General features: G+C 36.8%; 1 protein-coding gene across 2 annotated transcripts; it reads left to right on the top strand.

The window, feature by feature from the left end:
• Positions 1-1,123: 1,123 nt before the first annotated feature.
• On the top strand, positions 1,124-18,675 carry slc9a2 (solute carrier family 9 member 2). Of its 2 annotated transcripts, none has more exons than XM_048193158.1 (12): positions 1,124-2,890; positions 6,262-6,725; positions 8,815-9,065; positions 9,349-9,566; positions 10,059-10,258; positions 12,678-12,767; positions 12,861-12,931; positions 13,361-13,528; positions 13,714-13,819; positions 16,245-16,361; positions 16,535-16,625; positions 17,590-17,784. In XM_048193158.1, exons 1-12 carry the CDS (start codon positions 2,632-2,634, stop codon positions 17,649-17,651), a joined length of 2,097 nt encoding a protein of 698 aa, XP_048049115.1. In that variant the 5' UTR covers positions 1,124-2,631; the 3' UTR covers positions 17,652-17,784. The 2 variants fall into 2 exon arrangements, with proteins under 2 accessions (XP_048049115.1, XP_048049113.1); XM_048193156.1 differs by having other exon boundaries at positions 1,128-2,890; positions 17,547-18,675.
• The last annotated feature ends 8 nt before the right edge of the window (positions 18,676-18,683 follow it).

Here is an 18,683-nt window from a genome sequence, read left to right as displayed (position 1 = left end):
CCACAATACTTACAGGTATTTAGCAGTGTCATTGTCAGGCTTTTCTATTTACAAAGAAGTAAGCTGATTCCCAGCAAAAATACGATAGCATCACAATAAAAAAATGTAATATGTAACAATAAATTTTACAATGGCTTCATAAATTAATTAAAAACATAAAAAAGCAACATATAACTAATGCACATTCTTTGCTCTACATTTTCTAGAAGCAGAAGTGTTGTTATTTTGTGTAATTAATTTAGAGAAGGCACACCGCCATCTTACGCCGACGAAAGTGACTTGAACGCACCTACCGTCGTACACACGACTTCCCACCTCGTACATACGAACTACCCAGGATTATTATGCAGTATTTAACATTTAACAGTTTATTAGCTAATTACAATTAAACAATTATTTTAAAGGATTAGTTCACTTTCAAATGAAAATTTCCTGATAATTTACTCACCCCCATGTCATCCAAGATGTTCATGTCTTTCTCTCTTCAGTCGAAAAGAAATTAAGGTTTTTGATGAAAACATTCTAGGATTATTCTCCTTATAGTGGACTTCAATGGCCTCCAAACGGTTGAAGGTCAAAATTACAGTGTCATTGCAGCTTTAAAGCGTTCTACACGATCCCAGATGAGGAAAAAGGGTCTTATCTGGAGAAACCATCACTCATTTTCTAAAAAAAAATTAAAATTTTATACATTTTATACATTACTGCCCTCCCCAGGTCAAAGTTTGAACTGAATTGTCATATACAATATGCTAGTGCAAGTATATAACAATTAGTTCAAACTTTGACCTGTGGAGGGCAGTAATACACTTAGCAGTGTCTACACTGCCAAATTTAAATAGAGAAGAAGAAGAGAGCTAGTTCAAGATGAGTAATTATTGTTAAAACTTATATAAGTTTTTAATTTTTTTTTTTAGAAAATGAGTGATGGTTTCCCTAGATACGACCCTTATTTCTCGTCTGGGATCATGTAGAATGCTTTGAAGCTGCAATGAAACTGTAATTTTGACCTTCAACCGTTTGGGCTCCATTGAAGTCCACTATATGGAGAAAAATCCTGGAATGTTTTCATCAAAAACCTTAATTTCTTTTTGACTGAAGAAAGAAAGACATGGACATCTTGGATGACATGGGGGTGAATAAATTATCAGGAAATTTTTATTTGAAAGTGAACTAATCCTTTAATAGCTGTAATTAGGCTACTGTTTTTGCGGAAACTGTCATGATAGCCTACATGTTTGTAACTGAGATACACTAACTGTGAACAACACAAATGCGTGTGAATCTCTAAGCTTTAGAGGAGAGTGGGGATGGTTGCAACACTTTTTGCATTTCCTTCAATTTCTTAGAGGCTATTTGAATTTGAAAGGCAAATTTTTAATACAGTAAACCCACATCTGTCAGCTACCCACCAACACCGGTGTAACATGAGTACATATGATAATATACATACAATTTTACTTGAATAGACAAAGTCAAATGTTGCAACTGACCCCATAAGAGGGGATGGTTGCAACATTCAATAAAATGTAATTAAAATCATTCTTTAGCATCATTAATTTGCTTTTTAAGTTAAATTAACTGTATAAAGACATAGTCTAGTAAAAGGAAAAAAAAAACATTTTCAAGTAACAACCATGTTTTGGCTAATTGTTAAAATAAATTTGCACTACAAAATATTTTAATTGTAAATCAAGACTTTGAAATTCACTGAAAAACTTTTGTGTACTTCTCTGAACTGTGTGTGTGTGTGTGTGTGTGTCTGAACAGAAAACAACAAATTAAAAGCAGGCTACATTGTGGCCTAGACTGACAGTATTTACTTAAAAAAGGGAGATACCTGGCTATTGAAAGATGTAATTAGAAGTTAGTAATTAATTACTTTTGAGAGTAACTTACACAATACTGGTTATGACAAGCTTTTACATTAATGTCATCATTGGGACAGTTGCAACAGTGTGTTGCAACTGTCCCTACACTGACAGCCATGAAAAAACTTGCTGTGCTAGCTTGAGACAATAGCCTTGACACATGATAGCTATACCTTTTAGAAGAAAACACTGATTAAAATGATATAACTTTATAATTCTTCACACAAACAGCTAAGACAGTATGACAAAAATTCTGAGCATGAAAAAATTACTTCTTTAGTAAAAAAAAAGTATTTTTTTGTAGAAGGAATGGTCACATGTGGCTGCTTTCTTCCAGAAAGGAGGAGAGGGTTAACTTGAGCATGTGTTGTAAGAGTATCATCACTCTAGCCATGTTGCAACCGTCCCCACTGTTTGTTGTGGGATTTAGGAACAGGTTTAGGTTCTTTCTATTAAAAATGCTTTCAGAGAGCTATAAGGAAGTGTACATATTTCAAAGGAAAGTGTAGCTACACAGACAAATCAGGTGTGGCATTTGACCTCATCTGATATGACCACACACCTGCTGGCTGCGCGAGACAGAGAGCCAAAACTCAGTCGAGTGCGGAAAATCACACGCGATACGATGATCGCTGTGTAATTAGCTCCTAAAGAAAAAGGGACGTATACTTATGCTTATGAATGGAACAATATGCAGGAATGTAAACTATTTTAACATTTGTTTTTTTATCTTTTAGGCAACATATTTACTATTTAAAATATGGTGTTTAATTTCGATGTAAGGACGCATCTCAGCGTTTTTATTTTTTGCGTAATTTTTGTGTATGGATTTAGAGCAAACGCCAATGTTGCTTATAAAACGACAACCTCTCCATCTAAACTTCCCCCATGGAAAACGATGGGTGAGACTGATGCTGACCCGGGCAAAACCCAAACGGTGTTTACACTGAACTACCCTCGTATTCAGATCCCGTTTGAGATTACTTTATGGGTGCTGCTTGCTTCATTTGCCAAAATAGGTGAGCAATCACATATTCTAACTTTAAACTTTAACTTTATTCTAACTTTGTTTTAACTTTAAACTAGCTAGTGTGTTTTTGATGTTAGTAGTTTGTTTGTATGTTTATTACTATTAAATAGTCCAATACTAAATCTATTCCAGTTTACCAGTAGCCTATAGATAGGCTACTTATTTGTTAATCAATAGTCTCTAATTCGTATCTCAGTATACAATAGCTTTTTAATTTTTATTTATTTATTTATTTTATTTTGGCATATGTGATGGCTAGTCAGAATGGCAACTCTAATCTGTAGTTTAATTAAAATCTAAAAAGATTAAAAATGTACTTAAAGGATTAGTCCACTTTTAAATACACTTTTCCTGATAAATTTACTCACCCCCATGTCATCCAAGATGTTCATGTCTTTCTTTCGTCAGTCGAAAAGAAATGAAGGTTTTTGAGGAAAACATTCCAGGATTTTTCTCCTTACAGTGGATTTCAATGGCTACCAACAGATTGAAGGTCAAAATTACAGTTTCAGTGCAGCTTCAAGGGCTTTAAACGATACCAGATGAGTAATAAGGGTCTTATCTAGCGAATCGGTCGGTCATTTTCGAAAAAAATACAACCGTTTATGCTTTATAAACAAAATATCGCCTTGAACGTACTTTCCGCTTCCGCATTCTTCATAACGCTTACGCTGAATGTCCTACACCTTCCCTATTCAAGTTACGGAACGAACGCGGCGCCAGTTTCGTTTTTTTCCGTAACTTGAATAGGGAAGGCGTAGGACATTCAGCGTAAGCGGTATGAAGAATGCGGAAGCGGAAAGTACGTTCAATGCGATATTTTGTTTATAAAGCATAAACGGTTGTATTTTTTTTCGAAAATGACCGAACGATTCGCTAGATAAGACCCTTATTACTCATCTGGTATCGTTTAAAGCCCTTGAAGCTGCACTGAAACTGTAATTTTGACCTTCAACCTGTTGGTAGCCATTGAAATCCACTGTAAGGAGAATAATCCTGGAATGTTTTCCTCAAAAACCTTCATTTCTTTTCGACTGACGAAAGAAAGACATGAACATCTTGGATGACATGGGGGTGAGTAAATTTATCAGGAAAAGTGTATTTAAAAGTGGACTAATCCTTTAATGTAGCATTATGTACATTTTAGTACATAAATGTAGACTACTAGTAGGCCTAAATTAAAAATAGATGACAAGTTTTAAATGCTTAACATTTATTAATGTTAAAAGAGCTTGCATATTCAAAAGCTGTTTAAGACCTATAGATTAATTACATTCACGGTCCCCTCTGAATAGGGTATACTAATTTTCCATTACAACCATTTTAATTTTCCCCAGTTAATGCTTGTATGAATTTCTCTGATGCACTTTTACATGTTATGTAATCACAGCCATGCTTATAGAGCCATATCGCACAACTTTGAGTATGATATTGCTTATATCCCTTAGAAAAAAATAATTTTATAAAAAAATTCAAGTGTGCTAATATATTAGTGTACTTCTTTTAAACTAAAAATGATAAAATATAATTGTAGTCTACTTTTTATGTAGGCTACTTCTCAGAAATATACTTAAAACTACATTTAAGTATACTTAAATTACACTAGTTTAAGCATATTTGGCCTATACTTGTACTCAATCTTTTGATCGAGATATACTTAAAAGTATAATTAAGCATTCTATGTATACTTGATTTGTAGTTGTGTTTACTTTTTCCCACATATTTTACAAACTGTCTTATGAACTTACACTCTTTGAAAATATTTTTTTTTAAAAGAAAACAGATATGTTCCTAATTCTGAGTATGTGGATTTTTGTGTAGACCACTGGTAGTGTACATAGAAATTTACTTCAAATTTACTTAGAGTACAGTTAAAGGCGTATTTCAAGTATAAAGTAGCCTAGTAGCCTATACATAGAATAAAGTGCAAAAATAATATATAAATACTAAATTATAAGTATGATGTTCAGTTCACTTAAAGAAAACATATAAAACTACTAAACTAGTAGTTTACTGAAAGTCTACTTCAAAGTGTACTTACATAAAAAAAGTGCTACAAGTATGTAACGTTAACTAATAAACTATCAGTTTAAGTTAAAGGTGCCCTTGATTCAAAAATTGAATTTACCTCGGCATAGTTAAATAACAAGAGTTCAGTACATGGAAAAGACATACAGTGAGTCTCAAACCCCATTGTTTCCTCCTTCTTATATAAATCTCATTTGTTTAAACGACCTCAGAAGAACAGGCGAATCTCAACATAACACCGACTGTTACGTAACAGTCGGGATCATTAATATGTACGCCCCCAATATTTGCATAATGCCAGCCCATGATGTTCCCAACATTATAAAAGGCATTAGACAAGGGCAGCCAGTTAACGTCTGGAGCTGCACACAGCTGAATCATCAGACTAGGTAAGCAAGAACAACAGCGAAAAATGGCAGATGGAGCAATAATAACTGACATAATCCATGATAGCATGATATTTTTACTGATATTTGTAAATTGTCTTTCTAAAAGTTTCGTTAGCATGTTGCTAATGTACTGTTAAATGTGGTTAAAGTTACCATCGTTTCTTACTGTATTCATGGAGACAAGAGCCGTCGCTATTTTCATTTTTTAAACACTTGCAGTCTGTATAATGCATAAACACAACTTCATTCTTTATAAATCTCTCCAACAGTGTAGCATTAGCTGTTAGCCACGGAGGACAGCCTCAAATTCACTCAGAATAAAACTTTAACATCCAAATAAATACTTTACTCACATAATTCGAAGCATGCATGCAGCATGCATGACGAACATCTTGTAAAGATCCATTTGAGGGTTATATTAGCTGTGTGAACTTTGTAAATGCGCTGTAATATAGTCGACAGCTGGTGTGGCAGGGAGCACGCGATTTAAGGGGGCGGCGCCGAGTGTAAATCAGTGCATTGTTAATGATGCCCCAAAATAGGCGGTTAAAAAAAATTATTTAAAAAAATCTATGGGGTATTTTGAGCTGAAACTTCACAGACACATTCAGGAGACACCTTAGACTTATATTACATCTTGTGAAAGAACGTTCTTGGGCACCTTTAACTTGTAATATAGTTGCGGTACAAACGTGGTTGTATAAACTATTTGTGTACTCAAAGTTTACTACTGTTACACTTAAAGTGTACTTAAAAGTATACTTTATTCACTAAAAAGGGGGCTAATTTAGTCCCAAGTAGTTATGAAATAGTATAAGCTGACATCTCCGTTTATCGCGATCTCACAAACCTCTGTTATAACACAATGAATATATGAACAATAAATCTTTCACAATGTTTACACTTTGTGTGCTATAAATATAGTTTTTTTTTTTCTGAATAGGTTTCCATGTCTACCATAAGATCACGGTCTGGGTGCCGGAATCCTGTTTGCTGATCTCCATTGGTTTCATAGTGGGAGGCATCATGCACTTGGTGCACGAGCAGCCACCAGCAGTTCTCACCTCCAACGCCTTTTTCCTTTACATGTTGCCACCCATTGTTCTAGACTCAGGCTACTTCATGCCCACTCGGCCTTTCTTTGAGAATTTTGGTACGGTGCTGTGGTATGCTGTTGTTGGCACCTTGTGGAATTCTATTGGCATTGGCATCTCCCTGTTTGCCATCTGCCAGATCGAGGCTTTTGGTGTGCAGGACATTAACCTGCAGGAGAACCTCCTCTTCGCCTCCATCATCTCTGCCGTAGAACCGGTCGCTGTGCTCGCTGTGTTTGAGGACATCAGCATCCACGAGCAGCTCTATATTGTGGTATTTGGAGAGTGCCTGTTCAATGATGCTGTCACTGTGGTAAGTGATGTGTGCATTCTTGAAAAGCAAATGAAGAGTGAGTCAGAGAAAAGGATTTGGGACAAAGAATGAAACATGCTTGTGAGCAATACACTGCCATACTCTCCATTGAAAATGTGCTTGAAACATACTTTTATTTGGCACATCAGTAACTGTTTTTAAGATGCTGTGACTGTGTAAATGCGAGCAGAGATCCAGGGCTATGTCATTCATCAAAAAGTATCACAGTTTGTTTCAAAAGAAATGTGCTTGTATAGTATCTCCTTTCAAATCTTGCCCTAGTAACAGATTATCTGAAATCCAAAACTCAACACAAGCCATCGTAACTGCTTGGTCATTTGATACAGGCTTAAACACCATGGTAAACACAATTAGCATCAGAAGTTATACATTTAATCTCGCCTTTCTTTATTATGTCAAACATAAAAGTATTTATAGGCACAATTAAATGTCTTACTTTTTATTACATTTGAACTTGAATAGTAAGAAGAAAGAGGAGCTAGAATAGCAGTGTTTAGAAGAGCAGTGTTTTGGCCTCTCCTTGACACTGGAATGCTCTGAAACAAACAAACAAACAAAAAAATTCAGTGTGATTTATGTTAGCAATAAGGTATGAGAGGCTGTGCTGTATCGTGAATAAGTCACAGCTGAAGGGCGTTGTTAGGCACGATGCGAAGTGGAGTGAACCCCTTCAGCCGTGACTTATTCACGATACAGCAATAGCCTCGAGTACCTTATTGCTTTTATAAAACAGTTACCACACAATACAAATATTAAAACCAAAAATATGTATCAATGCAACTTTCATGAAGTAAACTTTCACTAAGAGCCTTCCTTCCGCCAGAAAAAACAGTCCCTGACCGTAAACAGCAACAGAAGTTACATTATTACGGCATTAGATGGTGGCAAAGACTGTCTTTATGAGTGTGTCAGTCAGTAGCGAAAACTTTTACATTGAAAAGTCTGACTTGTGAACACGGAGACGCAACTGACAAATGCTTTGACTAGCGCTGTCAGTCATGGGAAAACCCCTTAACTGTTAAAAGGACAAGATAATACATCGGACATTTAAACAGATTTTTTATTATGAACATAGGACTGACCTGAAGGAAAAAGCTAAATCTGAATGCAGGTAATAAACTCGCTCACTCGATCTCTTTCTCTCAATACTCTTCTACATAATACAGTAAGCTTCAATGAACAATATCAATGAGAACATACAGTTTACGTTGCTAAGAGTGGTTGCTAAGGGTGTTGTGTAGTGATACACAGAACTGTTGGGTGAAGCGGTCATAGTCGTGTTTTATCGTGAATAAATCACAGCTATTGACCAATCAGAATCAAGGACAGGAACTAACCATTTTATAAAATACTATGTGCCACAATTATTTTATAGTGTCCACACCAACGCATGATGTTGTTATATTTATTATAAGCTCATGCTGCAGTTTTAAAACAGGGTGGATTCTGATTGGCTGTCAAAGTTTATTATTCATCAATCAGTTTGATAAAATTGTTCTGAAAGCGATTCAAATGATATAGTTTCTCTTTGCTATCATTGTTATTGTGGACTGTACTGTTCTTTTATATTTAAAATGTTTTTTTTATCTTTATAGTTTTCGTCCTTGTTGTGAATGTGCCTTTACATTTACTCTTGAACTCTGTGCTCTTACATTCCTAAGACAAAAATCATAGTGGCGTGTTAAGCTATTGTAGTTAAACTGGTGCTTTCCAAGATTTGATACAATCTTTTTTACTTTTAAATACTTAAGACTGGTCAGATACTGTTCTTGAAACTGCTTACTTGACACTTGACACTCACTTACTTACCTAGACACCACAGCTTAGAGATTAAGCAAGAATTTGTAGCATGCCTTAGGTGAAACCACAGTGAAGTTTTGTTTCACATAGTTTGATCATTTCATTGTACATGGCAAGTAATCCTATTACACGTGTTTATGTGTGATGTTCTGCATGTCTTAATCTTCACATTTGTACTCTAATTTTCATCATACTTATGTGTTGTTGTATTTGTGCATCAATAGTGTATTAAGTATGTGTCAGTAGTTCTCACTGTTTTTCTTTTCAGGTGCTGTATAATCTTTTCAGTCATATAGCAGTGATGCCTGTGGTTGAAGCTGGAGATGTTTTTCTGGATATAGGTAGTTTTTTTGTGGTGGGTTTGGGCGGTGTGCTTTTGGGTCTACTGTTTGGTTTTGTAGCAGCCTTCAGCACACGCTTTACTGGAAAAGTGAGAGAGATCGAGCCTGTTATCATCTTCCTGTACAGTTACATGGCCTATCTCATAGCCGAGCTCTTTGCCATCTCCAGCATCATGGCGTAAGTAAGGGGTCCTTACCCAGCTTTTGAATTTTCTCTGTTAGACGAGCATCCAACTAAAACGTTTCAGAAAAAAATGCTCCATGAATGTTGTATCGATAATGTTTTTGTGCTAACGTTTTGCAAACATTATAAAAGACCTGATAACTTTGAACAAACATTCTATTATTACTGTAAGAACGTTTGTTCATAACTTTTAAGAATGTTAGGAAAGTTCTGAGAACATTCCAGATATCTGAAAATAACATTCATTTTCCTGAATGTTTTGATCCTGTTTCTACAGCATTGTAACCTGTGCTTTGACTATGAAGTATTACGTGGAGGAGAATGTATCCCAGCATTCCTGCACCACTATTCGCCATGTCATTAAGATGGTTGGAAGTGTGTCAGAAACTCTGATCTTTTTCTTCCTGGGTGTTGTTACCATAACAACAGAGCACGAGTGGAACTGGGGCTACATCCTCTTTACTCTGCTATTTGCTCTGCTTTGGAGAGGCCTGGGTATGGGGAGTCATTTGTGAATTATAATGAATTCTCAAATTAGTAGGAAGTTTTTAATAGTGCCATGTTGTTTTCTTATTGTCATTGGTTACAATATCTCCACAGCTGTGTTGACACACCAGCATGATTGAGATTATTGCTAATTAATGTTACTTTTAACAAACAATTTAACAAACCAGAAATATAAGTAACTTACATTTTAGACATAGTTGCCAGTTAGTTTGCCTATTTTTGCTCCACCAACAAAAATGGACCCAGTCAAAGCAGTCAATCATTGTGTCTTCGAGCATCACACAGTTGTGTTTTGTTCCTGAATGAATAAGTGTCTGGTCACTGGTCGCCATCTACTGGCCTAATGATGTAATCTGTAAAATCCAGAGCACTATTGCAGTCTGTCTGAAACAAATAAAAAATGTCACCTGAAATATATACATAATTTTACATAATTTGAGTTATTGGCTCAAATGTTATTATATTTCTTTTTTCTTTTAGGAATCCTGGTCCTAACGCAGATCATTAACCCTTTCCGCACAATTCCGTTCAACGTCAAAGATCAGTTTGCTTTATCCTATGGTGGGCTGAGAGGAGCCGTGTCCTTTGCCTTGGCCTTCACTCTCCCTGAGAGCATTGGTCACAAGAAGCTATTCATCACAGGCACGATTGTCGTCATCATCTTCACAGTGTTCATTCAGGTACCTTTTCATAGCAAGAGTCTTTCTGACAAGTGCTTGCATTCGAACAAGCCTTTTTATGAACTATCTTTACAAGTACAGCAGTAACTTGTTCATATTTGAACATTTGCATTGATGTTAAGGCCATGCATATGAGAGAGAGAAAGAGTAATTGGGATCTGATCACAGGTTCAGTCATATGAGGGTGTTCCTGCAATCCAAATGCAGTTCTATCGGTTTATTAACAAAAGTAAATCCAGGCAAAGTAAAAAATAAAGAGAGAAAAAACAGAGTCCATCCAAATATGGGGAAAAGCAGGCAGAAACAGAACTAAAAACAACACGCATGATACATCCACGAAGGACAACACCTGACACTGAACAAGGAAACCCTGGGGTATAAATACAGAGGCTAGGAACAGGTGAGAGTAATCAATCACTATGGCAACAAACAAGAGTAACTATAGAAACAAAGTAAAACAGGAACAAACACAGGATGTGAAAACTGGGAACAATGGGAACAGAAAATACATGTTCTCTCTCATTTCCTGCCTTGTTTGCTCCCTATTTATTCTCGTGTTTGCAGTCCTGTGCCAGTTCGTTGTCTAAGATTTCTTGTTGTGTGGTTCCTTTTCCTTCAAGTCAAGTCAAGTCTGTCTTCTTTTTGCCCTCGGGATAGTTTTTGTTTGTGTTTTGGTTTATTTTTATTTCTAATAAAATCCCTTCATTCCTGCGATTTAGTCCTTGCTCCTTTCATCATTCCAAACCCTGACAGAACGAACTGGCTATATTGAGGACTCAGCAGAAGAAGGGCTTGTGCCATCCACCAGCGTCCACTCTTTCCAGCCCCCTTTATGATCACATTCTCCAGTTTAAGGCCTTGAGCTCCCTGCTTCAACGGGGGACTGATCCACGGAAGTTTGCTCTAAAGTTCAGCGATGCTGCAGAGGGACTGGAGTTCAACGATGCGGATCTCGAGGACCTGTTTAACTATTCCCTTGATGAGCCCCTAAACTGGTGGAGAATGAGAAGGCTGGGTCACCTGACTTTTGGGGGTTTTGTGGATTTCCTTACTCGCCATGGGAATCCTCTAGCTAAGGACGCTGCAGCTCCCCCAGAGACGGCCGTGGATACTGCAGTTTCCTCAGAGGCAGCAAGCCCCATGCCACTGCCTCGTCGACGTAAGGTTTCCTCTGTCTCACAAGGTCTGGTGGTCCCTGAGCTCCCTGCTCCCCCCGATATGACCACGGAGACCATGCCCAAGCATCTTGCCCTGCCGGCTCCACCCAAGCGTCTTGCCCTGCTGGCTCTGCCCTGCCGGCTCTGCCCAAGTGTCTTGCCCTGTCAGCCCCATTCTGGCCCTCTACTGGGACTCCAGGTGTGCCGGAGCCCACCTGGTCCGTCCCTCCCGCACTGCCCTGGTCATCCGCTGAGACTCCAGCCACTTCAGAACTTCGCTGGTCTGTCCCTCCGGCACCACCCTGGTCCTCTGCTGGGACTACAGACATGCTGGAGCCTTGCTCGTCCGTCCCCTCCAGCTCCACTCTGGTTCTCAGCCAGGACTCCAGATCCGCCAGAGTCCACCTGATTTGGCCGTCTGCCTAGTCTCCGGACCTGTCTAAGACTGCTGTGATGTTCTGCTGGCACTGGCTTGGCTCTCCTCCCTCCCTCCCTTTCTCCCCTCTTTGTCTCTGTAGTTTGACCCCTTTCTGTCTTGATGTTCCTGTCTTGTATCCGGTGTTCCTCGTTAGGTGCACCAGGAGGCGTCCTTTTGGGGTGGGGTGGCTTGTGATTTGTGTTCGCTGGCCATGTGCTCATGTTTTTGTGAGACAAAGTAAAATCATTGCATTATATATATATATATATATATATATATATATAAAATGATCGACTGATGCCGTTTGTACAGCAAGGATTGGGTGGAAAATATTGTTCCAGCATACTGTGCTGATCTATAAATGGCTTTTACATATACAGTACACTACTATTCAATATATATATATATTTTAAATCTTATGCTCCCCAATACTGCTTTTATTTGACTAAAACACAGTAAACAGTACTACAGCAATTCTATGAAATATATTTATTATACATTATATATTACAATTTAAAATAATTGTTTAATATTTGAATATATTTTAAAATGCAATTTATTCCTGTAATGCAAAGCTGAATTTTCAGAAACCATTTTAAAATGCTGATTTGCTGCTCAAGAAACATTTCTTATTAACAGTTGTTCTGTTTAGTAGTTTTGGTGGAAACATTTTTTTTTTCAGGATTGTTTGATGAATAGATAGTTGAGGAGAAGAGTTTTTATTTGAATTAGAAAACTGTTGTAACAATTTAAATGTCTTTATAGTCACTTTTGATCAATTGAATGCATCCTTGTTGAATAAAAGTCTTTTAAACTGTATAGTAACGACTATTTCTCTTTGCAGGGAATCACAATAAGACCTCTTCTAAAATTAATGAATGTCCGTAAGACAAATCGTAACCTTGAGACCATTAATGTTGAGATTCACAACAGGGTATGTTTTCATTGGTTTCATTCAATTTAAACATATACTTAATCAAAAATCAAGATCAGTTTAGTTAGTCTTGATGCCATTACTCTGTTTCAGTTAATGGAGCACACTATTACAGGCATTGAAGATATATGTGGACAATGGAGTCACTACTATTGGAAAGACAAGTAAGAGATAGACTCTACACTTTAGTTCTTTTTTTCACTACACAGCTTTTCTGAATATAAAAGTACAGTTCTCTGCTGATAGCAGCTTAGTAGGATTATTTCATGTTTCCACTTTACTCATTTCTTTAGTGTCTCAAAATTGTGCCACCAGTTAGACTGGTCTGACAGCTCTGTTTCAGTCTGTATGTAGACATGCGTTACATCAGCCTCAGGCTTATGTAAATTTATTTCCTGTTAGTTACTACCACAGCTATTACCTTAGGATAGTTTTGTGTTCAATTTTGCAAAAAAGATCTGAATGGATAAAGGACATTTATTCAGTGACTCAGTTTATGTGTGGGAGTTAAATATCAATGTTCAGTCCACTCTGTTTTCTATGTGATATTGATTCATTCATTCCTTTTGATCTATTAACTCTTTGATTGTCAGGTTCATGAAGTTTAATAACCGGATCATTCGCAAGATTTTAATCCGCGATACCCGTCCAGAGTCGAGCATTGTGGCTCTGTACAAGAAACTGGAGCTTCAGAACGCCATGGAGATTCTGGACACAATGTCCGGTGACATCAGTGCAGCTCCCAATTTAATTTCATTACAGTATGTCTCCTTTTTGCATAGTCACTTCTATTGCTTCTCAAAAATCTTAGAAACTGGTTTTGCATTTTTATTTCTGAATTTAGCTTACATTAATAGAGCAATCATTTCAGCAGAAGTCTGTGGTCACAGGAGCATCACAATGATTTGCTTCCTGTTGATTTGTTCTCTGTTGTCTTTTATTATAGTGAAGAGAGAAAGAACGCCTCAAAGTCCAGGAAGAAGTTCTTGCCATCTGATGTGACAAATATGCATGAACTCTTATCGAAGAACATGTACAAGATCAGACAGAGGGTGAGTTGTGACAGAATGTCCTGAACTTACAATACTGGAAAGCAACAGAAAGCAACACCTTGAAAGTACTAAAATTTCAAAGTAATTAGGTTAGTTATATTAAATTCAAAGCCCATAATTTTCTATCATAGCTTTTCTATTGTAATGGAGGCAAGCTGGTAAGAGCTGTGTGAGTAAACCTCACTCCCCTGGCCTCAAGAGGCTCGCTAACGACTGAAACTATAGACTTCTGCGATCTTTATTGCGCCCAGTTTTATTGCGAATTTTGTTATTGCGCCCACTGTTGGGGTAACGCATTACAAGTAACTTGAGTTATGTAATCAGATTACTTTTTCAAGTAACTAGTAAAGTAACACATTACTTTTTCAATTTACAACAAAATATCCAAGTTACTTTTTTTAAATAAGTAAAACAAGTTACTGTTTCACATTTATTGATGACAGCTCTCCTGTCCCCATGTTGAGAGAAATAAAGTGCAGAGGTGTTGTGTGCGCTGTGTAAACATGATGGTTACTGTAGTTCTAGACTAAATGTGAACATGCATTTGCTCATCTCACATGCACAAAAACATTCAGTATTCCTGAATAAATGAATAAAATCAGTAAAAAAACAAAAACAAACTCAGAATATTATGCAAACCTGTAATAATTAACTATATTAAATTACACAAATATACTTTATGTATTTAATCTCACTTTATTAACTAATGTCTTTGCTGCTGACCCTGATCTAATTCAACCATACTAATAAGCAAAAATAACTTTAGATTAGATTTAGAAATAAGAGTGTTGAACTTCCTTCTCCTATTCTTATTTAAAGGTGCCCTAGATTATGTTTTTAAAAGATGTAATATAAGTCTAAGGTGTCCCCTGAATGTGTCTGTGAAGTTTCAGATCAAAATACCCCATAGATTTTTTTTATTAATTATTTTAACTGCCTATTTTGGGGCATCATTATAACCGCGCCGATTTTATGCTGCGGCCCCTTTAAATCTCGTGCTCTCCGCCCACAGAGCTCGCGCTTGCCTTGAACAGTGCCTTAACAAAGTTCACACAGCTAATATAACCCTCAAAATGGATCTTTACAAAGTGTTCGTCATGCATGCGGCATGCATGCGTCGGATTATGTAAGTATTGTATACTGTTATATTGTTTACTTCTGATTTTGAATGAGTTTCATAGTGCTCCGTGGCTAACGGCTAATGCTACACTGTTGGAGAGATTTATAAAGAATAAAGTTGTGTTTATGCATTATACAGACTGCAAGTGTTTAAAAATGAAAATAGCGACGGCTCTCGTCTCCGTGAATACAGTAATAACCGATGGTAACTTTAACCACATTTAACAGTACATTAGCAACATGCTAACGAAACATTTAGAAAAACAGTTTACAAATATCACTAAAAATATCATGTTATCATGGATCATGTCAGTTATTATTGCTCCATCTGCTATTTTTCACTATTGTTCTTGCTTGCTTACCTAGTCTGATGATTTGGTTGTGCACATCCAGATGTTAATACTGGCTGCCCTTGTCTAATGCCTTTTATAATGTTGGAAACGTGGGCTGGCATATGCAAATATTGGGGGCGTACACCCCGACTGTTACGTAACAGTCGGTGTTGAGATTCGCCTGTTCTTCTGAGGTCTTTTAAACAAATGAGATTTATATAAAAAGGAGGAAACAATGGAGTTTGAGACTCACTGTATGTCATTTCCATGTACTGAACTCTTGTTATTTAACTATGCCAAGATAAATTCAATTTTTCATTCGAGGGCACCTTTAATCCAGAACAGCAGCACGGATGAAAGGTTTGTTTGAGCAGTGCCCTCTACTGTACAGGCATAAATTTGCATTTCCTTCAGCATGAGGCTTATTTCACTTGTGTGAAAGGGCCTTTACATTTGCACTTTTTTGTGGTTATTGGTAATAAAAAGTAATGCAAAAGTAATGTAACACATTACTTTTCATAAAAGTAACTAAGTAAGCCTCCCATGCCAGAGATGTCGGTTTGAATCATGCTGGGAGCGGGTTGAGTAGGACCGGTTACACCATGTATAACAATATGCAAAGTAATGCACTGAAGGTGTATTTTTTTAAATAATAAAGGTTGCAAGGGAAGTCAACAACCAAAAGCACCACAAAAAAGGGTCACATGCTCAATAGGAAGTTTCAGAACATCCCAGTACCATTTAAATTAATTATATAACAATTTTTTTTATGTCAGATTTGTATGGTGGTATAGGGCCTGGTAACAAGTAATGCTACACTGAACAAAGACAACCATGTTTTATAGAAGAGTTGAATGTTTTCTCCAGTTATTCAGTTTTGTAGAATTTACTATGTGGGACATAAAATTGTTAATGTCCCTTGTAATATTTCATAATTTGTGATCTATAATTTTTTTATCCATTATGCTTCACAGACAGTGTCTTATACCAATAAGCATTCATTACCCACTGATATCACAGCCAGAGAGATCCTGATGAGACGGCACACAAGCTTAAGACGCAGCCTCAGAGCTGGAAGCTTCCATGGCACTGTATGTAACACTATATAAATGAGACCACTTATATACAGTATACAGGGTACAAGTTTCACATAGTGATCTGTACAGTATATATCCTTCTCAATATAGACCTGAAAGTCTTATTTTTATTTAATTTCCTTTTCATTTTTCTGTCACCCTTTCCTTGCTCGTCTCTGCTGCACCAGAATGCTGCAAAAATGTCCCAGAAGTTTTTGTCTCTGCCGATGGGTCAGAGTCTGAACTCTGGATTTCCTCCAGGGAGATTCGGTCACACAGGTGAGAGAATATACAGTATTATAGCAGTAATTGAACCATCTCTAGTTCACCCTTTGGTCCTTGCAGCAAAATGGATTCTACAGGCTTTGCATATAGACAGCAACTGACTGTTTAATATGATGGAAGTGAGAAATATGCATCTAGTGGAGAGTTTTAAATATAACATTGATGGAGGTCAAGGGATTTTCATAACTATACTGATTTTAAAGGATTAGTCCACTTTTAAATACACTTTTCCTGATAAATTTACAGGAAAATTTGTCATCCAAGATGTTCATGTCTTTCTTTCATCAGTCGAAAAGAAATGAAGGTTTTTGAGGAAAACATTCCAGGATTTTTCTCCTTACAGTGGATTTCAATGGCTACCAACAGGTTGAAGGTCAAAATTACAGTTTCAGTGCAGCTTCAAGGGCTTTAAACAATACCAGATGAGTAATAAGGGTCTTATCTAGCGAATCGATCGGTCATTTTCGAAAAAAATACAACCGTTTTCGTTCCGTAACTTGAATAGGGAAGGCGTAGGACATTCAGCGTAAGCGGTATGAAGAATGCGGAAGCGGAAAGTACGTTCAATGCGATATTTTGTTTATAAAGCATAAACGGTTGTATTTTTTTCGAAAATGACCGATCGATTCACTAGATAAGACCCTTATTACTCATCTGGTATCGTTTAAAGCCCTTGAAGCTGCACTGAAACTGTAATTTTGACCTTCAATCTGTTGGTAGCCATTGAAATCCACTGTAAGGAGAAAAATCCTGGAATGTTTTCCTCAAAAACCTTCATTTCTTTTCGACTGACGAAAGAAAGACATGAACATCTTGGATGACATGGGGGTGAGTAAATTTATCAGGAAAAGTGTATTTAAAAGTGGACTAATCCTTTAAGCATAATGTAAATAGTAATCTGCATTGTCGTTTTAGGAGATGGTGATACTGAAACCGAGATTGATTATCCGTCAAACAGGCCCATGTTCAGGCACCCAAAGAGATCGTCATCTAAAGCAGCGATGCCTCTCAGGCCGCTAGACACTCTGAAGGAAGTGGCTTCCTCTGTGAACATGTTGGATGAACAAAATGAGCAGCAGATGGGCTACAGGACGTCACATCTGAGGTCAAACATTAGCCATTCAAGACATCAGACCTCAAATATGCCTTATGGCTCGTCTAGAAATTATAGTAACAAAGACTGTGAGGGTGGAGAACAGCAATCATGGCCGTCTCCCCACACATGGGTACAGAAACCTCAGAATGATGTACAGCAGCCTTTGATGAGGAGACCACGCTGATCTACAGGGATGGATGCTGTTAATGCAGCTGGACTGCTATAACCTGTGGAAGAGATCACACAACTCTGAAGCAAACTAAAACACTTACACTGGAGAGAAAGGGAAGAATTTACTCCATGTTAATCATAATCACAAACTATTCCTACGCAAGACATTTGCATAAGAGCTTTCTATGACACTAAAACCAGCAGAAATAGCGAAATATAGGTCTTAAAGCCACATACTGTATTGCATATTTAAATTGGGTGCATTGTCATTTTCATTAACAAGTTTGTTTATTTGTAACTTACTGAATTGAATGTTAGCTTTGGGAACTAAAATACTGCTATTCATGAGATTTAACTGGATTTAAGTTAATTACATTATTTAGTCACAGATAAATATAAATATGGTAAATGAAATTTCTAAATGAAACAACTTGATCCATGAAAGTGGGATTTGTTTATAGGACATGGGCACAAATATTAAATTATAATATATATATTAGTTCAAACAGTCCTCCAATGTACAGTATGATACTATTCATATGATTATATTTTTTGAACTAAGAAGGAAACTAAAATTACATAATACCAGAATTTTGTGTATGCTCAGGCTACTTATATTTTTATCTGTTTGAAAATAAAACATTATGTTCTTAGATAAAAAAAAAATGTGTAATTATGCTCTGGTGTGAACACTATATTCCTGACATTAACAAACAAACAAACAAACAAAAAAAGCATACATTTAAATAAATGTATATACATGACATAAATTCAGATGATGATAA

The sequence above is a fragment of the Megalobrama amblycephala genome, linkage group LG6, assembly GCF_018812025.1.
Source record: "Megalobrama amblycephala isolate DHTTF-2021 linkage group LG6, ASM1881202v1, whole genome shotgun sequence".
Taxonomy (NCBI): Eukaryota; Metazoa; Chordata; class Actinopteri; order Cypriniformes; family Xenocyprididae; genus Megalobrama; species Megalobrama amblycephala.
This window is presented reverse-complemented; position numbering and strand designations above follow the sequence as displayed.

Excerpts from the sequence above, each read along its gene's own strand:
- slc9a2 (XM_048193156.1), top strand. The coding sequence starts at position 2,632 with ATGGTGTTTAATTTCGATGTAAGGACGCATCTCAGCGTTTTTATTTTT. Across the intron at positions 2,891-6,261 it reads TGCTTCATTTGCCAAAATAG|GTTTCCATGTCTACCATAAG; the intron begins GTGAGCAATCAC and ends TTTTCTGAATAG. Across the intron at positions 16,626-17,546 it reads AGGGAGATTCGGTCACACAG|GAGATGGTGATACTGAAACC; the intron begins GTGAGAGAATAT and ends TTGTCGTTTTAG.